Source organism: Berghia stephanieae, chromosome 4 (genome assembly GCF_034508935.2).
Source record: "Berghia stephanieae isolate SIO BIC M18660-M18661 chromosome 4, UCSD_Bste_1.3, whole genome shotgun sequence".
NCBI classification, from domain to species: Eukaryota; Metazoa; Mollusca; class Gastropoda; order Nudibranchia; family Aeolidiidae; genus Berghia; species Berghia stephanieae.
The window spans coordinates 79,777,665-79,785,095 of record NC_088363.1 but is presented as its reverse complement, the minus strand read 5'-3'; the positions used below and the strand labels follow the sequence as shown (position 1 = coordinate 79,785,095).

At 35.5% G+C, this 7,431-nt stretch overlaps 1 protein-coding gene across 1 annotated transcript in view; it reads right to left on the bottom strand.

Moving 5' to 3' along the window:
* LOC144971856 (carbohydrate sulfotransferase 15-like) overlaps nucleotides 1–7,431 on the bottom strand; it is a 13,972-nt gene extending 6,541 nt beyond the window's left edge. The window contains exons 1-4 of the mRNA XM_078912931.1: nucleotides 7,342–7,431; nucleotides 3,588–3,792; nucleotides 2,743–2,870; nucleotides 2,046–2,265 (exon numbers count right to left, since the gene is read on the bottom strand). Of these exons, the coding sequence (XP_078769057.1) occupies nucleotides 2,046–2,265; nucleotides 2,743–2,870; nucleotides 3,588–3,792; nucleotides 7,342–7,356 (568 nt within the window). The 5' untranslated portion in view covers nucleotides 7,357–7,431. The remainder of the gene's footprint in view (nucleotides 1–2,045; nucleotides 2,266–2,742; nucleotides 2,871–3,587; nucleotides 3,793–7,341) is intronic.

Here is a 7,431-nt window from a genome sequence, read left to right as displayed (position 1 = left end):
GCTTAAAGCGAACTCGCAAGAAATGTCCAAAATTCTCAGTAAATTGTTCACCAACATTTGGGAAAAGGAAGAAATACCAGAGGATTGGCAGAAAGGCATCATCCATAAAATAGCCAAGAAAGGAGACCTGGGAAATTGTGCTAACTGGCGTGGAATCACACTCCTGTCCGTAACGAGCAAAATTTTAAATAGAATCCTTATGAAAAGAATCTTACCTCACATTGAAAACATTCTTAGAAATGAGCAGGCAGGGTTCAGAAAAGGGAAGTCATGTAGTGACCACATATTTACCCTGAGATAAATCCTGGAGCAAAGCATTGAATGGAACAGCCCCCTCTACAAAATTTTTGTCGATATTGAAAAAGCCTTTGACAGCTTACACAGAGAGTCCCTGTGGAAAATACTCCGCCATTATGGTATACCGATGAAGATAGTCAACTTAATCAAAGCAATGTACAGCAACTACCAATGCCAAGTGATCTGTGGTAACAATTTAACAGTCAGATTTAATGTAACAACTGGTGTAAAACAAGGCTGCATACTCTCCCCACTTCTGTTTATCCTGGCTCTAGACTGGCTCATGAAAAATACAATTGATGGTAAGAAGAGAGGCATTCGCTGGACACTGACATCCTTTCTGGAAGATATAGACTACGCAGATGATATCGCATTAGTTTCCAGTACACACAGAGACGCTTCAGAGAAACTAAACGTACTACACAAGAACGCCTCGAAAATTGGACTGAAAATAAATTTCGATAAGACTGTGTACATTAGGGTGAATCCAAAACATGACAGTGAAATTAGGATAGATGAACATATAATTGAAGAGGTAACGGAGTTCTCCTACCTTGGATCCAAAATAACAGACGACGGAAATGCAGAACACGATATCAAGCACAGAATTCAAAAAGCAAACCAGGCTTTCGGCATGCTGAAAAACTTTTGGAAATCAAAACAAAAAATGAGAAAGACAAAGCTGAAAATATACAAGAGCAATGTTTTCAGTGTACTGCTTTATGGAAGTGAAAGCTAGAAAATGACATCCTCCTTAATACAGAAACTAGAAGCCTTTCAGAACAAGTGTTTAAAAAGAATTTTTAATTTATTTTGGCCTACAAAAATAAGAACAGTGGATCTATTAAAGAAAGCTGACTGCACTAGCATTGATAGCCAAATAAAAAGAAGAAGATGGCGTTGGCTGGGTCATGTGGCCAGAATGGAAAAAGGGTCACTTCCCAAGACAGCCTTGTACTGGACAGCAGATGGGAAGAGAAAGCGGGGAAGACCCAAAGAAACCTGGCGAAGGACCATGGAGAAAGAATTAAAGGAAGCAGGCCTGTCCTGGAATACAGCCACCGCAAAAGCAGCCGATCGCAAAAAATGGAGATGTCTGGTGGATGCCCTATGTGCCTCAAGGCCGGAAGATGATTAAGTAGTAAGTAATTACGCTATTATGCTAATTTATAATTAACGCTATAGCTAACATCAAATGGTAAAACAGTGTTTTTGCAAGCTGTTCTTCTTTAGATATAGAGCACAAGAATGGTTCTACAAACTGGCGCAAATCACTTTTCAAATCTATGAAGGTTGTAAGAGGCCTTGCCCTATCCCCTTTGTTTCTGAACTTTTTGAAATTTGTTCATCAGTCTATTTACATCTGAGAACCACCATTTTGCTTTATGGTACTAAATTCCGTACTACATTCTGAATGTTCATTTTTTTTAATGTTTAGAGGAAAACCCTATGATCCCTCCTGCCTTTTCAATTACCACATTAACTCGAAAATAATACTAAGAAAATCGGATTTCTTAACCAAAAATGTCAAATGCATGACCAAAGGAAACCAAATTGCCAATAATAGGAAAGTCGTCCAGGCGAGAAAAAAAATCAAATTTACCCGACGAAATGCAAATGTGCTCAAACATAAATTGTTATGTATGTGTTAAATGACTCCAACTACATGGGAATAGATCATTTGAATTACAAGAATAGATGTTGATATTGTTTTACAATTTGTCCATTTTGAGGCAATGCCCACTAACTTGCGTTTGCAAATCTTGTGTCGTCGAACCATCTATGTTCTTTTTTGTTCGCCACCTCCACATTTGGGTGTTGCTCTATCCTAGAAAACAAATCTGTACTTCCAGATTTGGCCATACCAATAAGATAGAAATACGGAATACATTGAAGTTCCTCCTTCCCATCTTTCCTGACTTCATACCAGCATGGATTTTTGTATTCCGAGAGATATTTAGGAGGTTCCTAGAGTGGGGAAAGAATAATTGGGCTAATCATATTTTGTATCACAGTGTTGCTATAACACAATGGAGTAAGTACTGTGATAGCTAAGGTAATTCTATAGCTTCACTAAATATAATCTGATTTTTGTAAGAATTTACCTAAAAATTTGTTTCAGTGAAACAATTTTAGTTAATGATAGTTAATTATATACATGGAAAAGACATCAACAATATCATACAAATGGACAAGCCAGGTATAGCTACTCTTTAATATGGATGTTGAAGGACCCGATTCTAACCGAATTAGAAAGAACAAACGTTTCAATAATCTCAACATTTAATAATCTTATACAGAATTTTATTATTAAATCATCAAAATTCCGTCTTCAAGTTGATCATAATAATATCAAGGGAAGGATATTACTACAATTATATTCCTTCTATAGGTTGTCAAACAAGGTCGCATGAAAAATCAATAACAATTGGAAGATAAACTTACAATCCATCCGACTGTTTGATATGTTAAAGCGGGATCTACTCCGTCAGGATCATCACATTCTGGTAGAACAGTATCTGAGTGTTGGCCTTCCAAATTCACATCTTTAAAGGGATTTCTCGTGTTATTGACTAGAAATAGATAATGCGGAGTTATAGCTGGGACGTCACGATCTCCCTCGCTTCATGGTCTAAATAGGTGTTTTAGCAGTGTTATCAATCAAGGATTTTAGAAAATATTGCAATGATGAGCTCAAAGATGAATCCAATCTCTTGAAATCATGTCATGTAATGGCATTTCATGTAGATCTATATTGTATCGTGTTACGAGACGTACTTACTATTGTGGAAAATAATATTGTTAGAAAGGGAGTTAAGAGGAGATGTAACGTCAAACAAATGTTCTCTATTTCTGTTATTAGGAATACATGTTAAATCAATGATATTTAACACGAAATGTTGCCATTCAATTATCTATGGTTCCGTTTTGTTTCAATTTCGACGGACAATATTCATGAATGCGTTGATAAGCCAAAAGAGTTTAAATCACATAGCATAGGCTTGAAAGTCTCAGATTTATCTGATGCAACATAAAAAAAGAAAGAATTACTTTAAATAAGAAACAAAAGAGGCAACAACAACAACAAGAAAAAACGAAAAACAAACAAACAACAACAACAAAAACAAAAGCAAATAATGTGTCATTCATTTCACTGAAGCACTTTTAATTTTCCACAGCTTTACAAAATATATATGTATAGAGGTGACTCTTTGTAATATATAATATTTTAAAATTATTTTAACCATTTGACACAGAATTGAAAATATGTGATATTCTGTTAAACTTACGTGTGACGTTAAAATATCCTTTAGGGTACAGATAACCTCTATAATCCCTTATGTAAAGCTGATTTCCTATAGTTTCGTATTTTCCATCGCCATTTTGATAATCTATCCATTCCTTGTCTTCCCTTCGTGAAAGGATAAAGTAACCAAATAACACCACAAAAGAGATTGCAACCAGAAGCAGTATCTGTCCTTGCGTTACATTTTTCTGTGAAAGAATAATATAAACACATTTATTGTATTTCCCTTAGTGTGGTTTCAGTGCTAAAGTAAAAGGTGGAAATGGAAGGCTGATGGAAACAGTACTGTCTCCATTAAAAGTCTTCCATTTTCAAATTGTCTTCAAATATTATGTTTACGATCCCAGGCGTCAGGCAGCACTCACAGTTCTCTGCAAGTTTTTAATGTAGTTGCTAGGGTGTGAGATTTACCCATAAAGACACCCAGCAACCGATTTTAGCAGTGTTTACGAGGGTTGCTACTGCATTATAACGTTCATAAATGCACCTAGCAGGCCGTTCGAACTGTTTTTAAAATCAGACCACAAAACAAGGGAAGTGATCCGTTTCGAATGTGACTGTCTTTCTCACTCCAATTTATGGTCATCACTCTTTGTCGCAAATGCTGGTCACAACTCTGTTTTATTTAATTATCAGCCAGTTAAACTCATTACCAATGCATTACTATATCCTAATGTTTGACATTGTGTTTAGAAATGTTAGATATATATTTTCTTGCTTAAAGGGCCAATAAAGATATTAAATGATTTGTGGCATTTTCCAAAATAGTATTTGGTCATCGGGAAGTGTTATCAGATATAATTTAAAGCATGTTGTTCCAATCGCCTATTCCAACTGCTTTCTCCGAGTGAAAATTATAAGAAACAAACTAGATCTTCATTCGGCTGTTCAAAACGATGATGAAAATTCGGACTGCATAAGACCCCCAGAATTTATGTCTAATTTTAGTATTTTTAATCATGTAACATCGGATGAAGTGAAAGAAATTATCCTAGCCTCACCACCCAAATCGTGTCCCCTTGACCCGATCCCAACTAATTTATTGAAATGTCTTTACTGTTTTTAAAACCTATTACTGAGGGGGGGGGGGGGTTGTGTGTGTGTGTTTTTTTTTAAAAAGAGCTTTCAGGTTGCAAGGCGACAGGTGAATGTACACGGTATAACTTGTAACACGTATGATGTACGCATATTATATAACATATGTGTTTTGATTGACGAGCGTGCTCACAATGCCTTAATAGGAAATCAATTATTTTTCATCGGATAATCAATAATGTTATCTTTATGAGACATTTAACCCCATGAAATGCCAGTTGTCACTGAGGATTTCTAAATATAGAAAACTTGGCCTATATGATTTATTTAAGGTTGATAGATCTTTTTAGAACGGTTGGTAGAGCATTCGACTCCAAAAGATTTGAACCGGTATTGATTCGCTCTTTTTTCCCAATCTCTCCGTTAATCCCAATAATTCGGAGGTAGCTAAGCCTATTTGATTTGACAGAGAATGATCTGCGATCCACTCAAAGGGTTAGCTATCAATTGTTATATGATAACCGAGAAAAACTCCAGATTCTTTGGCTCTAAAGACATAAAAGCATGATAGTCATAAGGCATATTAGTTTTCTTCATATCAATTAATAAATGCATTTCTTCAGAATTTTAGAGCCACCTAACCCTATGATTGTGTCTTTGTTTTGTGCACACTAGTAGTAGTTGCAAAAGAACATATTTCCTAATGAGGATGGCAAAACAATTAACAAAACAAAAATTAACCAGCTATACCTTCGTGATATTACAATCTTTCCTTCAAAAATTAACAAGCTTTCGATAGCACTTCAGGAGGGGCGGGGGGACGAACATAAAAGAAATTCAATTGATATTAGAAATGTACTTTCCACTTGGTACTAGATTTATGATATTTATTTTTACTGTATACAATGATCTACCATTCTGTTAAGCTTTACTCATAAATAGGTTAATACTTTCTTTCTTTATTTGACCATGACTATATCAGGAAATTGTCATGGTTCGGACACACTGTAGAGGGAGAGATGAGAAGAGGAAGACAGAAAAAAAACTATGAAAAGACAACATCAAAGAGTGGACAGGTCCGGATCTTAATAGCCTTCTGGAAAAGACCAGAGACCGTGGAATGGTGATATCTGCATCTCGCATGCACCCCCCCCCCCCCTTTCCCCGACGATGTTCATGGGAATGAGTGAGTGAGTGACTATGTCATTATAAAAAATACATTTATAATAGTTCTTCAATTCTTACCTAGAATCACCACAATCTCAGCTAATTTGTGTATCATAGTTTTACTCTAATTTTGTGGAATGTAATGCTTTTTTTATAATCAAATAAATTTAGAATTCAGAAAAAAGTTCTTTCGATCTGCTTTAAAATGGGTAGGATCATCTCGAAGTCCCAGATTTGAGAGTTTTTTGCTCAGATGAGGGTCAGTTGAATCGATCGATATTTGAAAGACAAGTTTTCTGGCCAAATTTTAACATATGTTTTTTCCAGAGTACGGCAGAATACTAGTCGGTGCTAACTTACGCGAATAATGCGGTATTATCATCGATGCTTTAGGTGAAAAACTCATTGGTTTTACATACCTGATTCATCGAATTATCACACAAAAACTGTCAAACCTTTAATATTTATTATCAGATTGAGTGAATCGAATGAGAACACGCAACTAGCAGTCTAGAAACTATACCAAAGGATAGATCTGTCGACACTATTCCTTCTGTTGTTTGTAAACAACTAGTTATGTTTCGACGAGGGGGCTTGATGGTGTGTCACAAATTTCGTGTTCTGATTGATCAAAAATCTATTGGAATTATTATTCACCGGTTTTGAGTTTAATAGGTCATGTCCATATCAACATATGACGTCTGTTAGTTCCAAATACACCGAAGAGGTCATCATAGATTAATAACTTCGTCGCTTTATCTTCTAATTAAAAAGAATAGTCACGGCTTATTGTCAAGTACTTTTATTAAAGTTTGAGTACATTAGCAACCTTCGTAAACCACTGTTAAAACCGGCTGTTGGGTGCCTGCCTATGTGAAAAAGAAATGCCTTGCATTAGAGCAAAGCCACTTAAACCTTCCTAATGGTGTGTAATAATCGTTGTGTGTGCACACTATTATGAATACATACAAAATTAGGCGACATATTCTGAATTTATATCATAACGATGGTGATTCGGCTGCTGCTGCTGCTGCTGCTGCTGATGATGATGATGATGATGATGATGATGATGATGATGATGATGATGATGACGATGATGATGATGATGATGATGATGATGATGATGATGATGATGATGATAATAATAATGATGACGAGAAAGAGGAGGTGGAGGAAGAGGAGGAGGAGCAGGAGGAGGAGGAGGAGGAGGCGGAGGAGGATGATTTAAATAATAGTTGTTATTATCGTTATCAACATCATTTAATAATATTTAATTTATCTTAAGAATTTACAATTCAATGAAAAACAAAAAGACTAGATGCTATATAATGTTTCAAAAATTAAAAGCACCGCAAATAATATATAATACAAAAGATATTTTGAAGAGGACAATGCGAGAAACCATCACGATGAGTTATTATTTTGATCACTATGCGAAGAAAGATGAAATATGAAAGGGAATACCAAATTATATACGAGACAATTAATTTGAACAAAAACAAGTCCGTCTTCTCGCAACAGACACAGTATATTACCAATGTGAAAGCCATAATAAAGTATACAAATTCTGCCAAAAGAATTAAAACACATTGAACATCCACACAAATTATAACACATCAGACGTT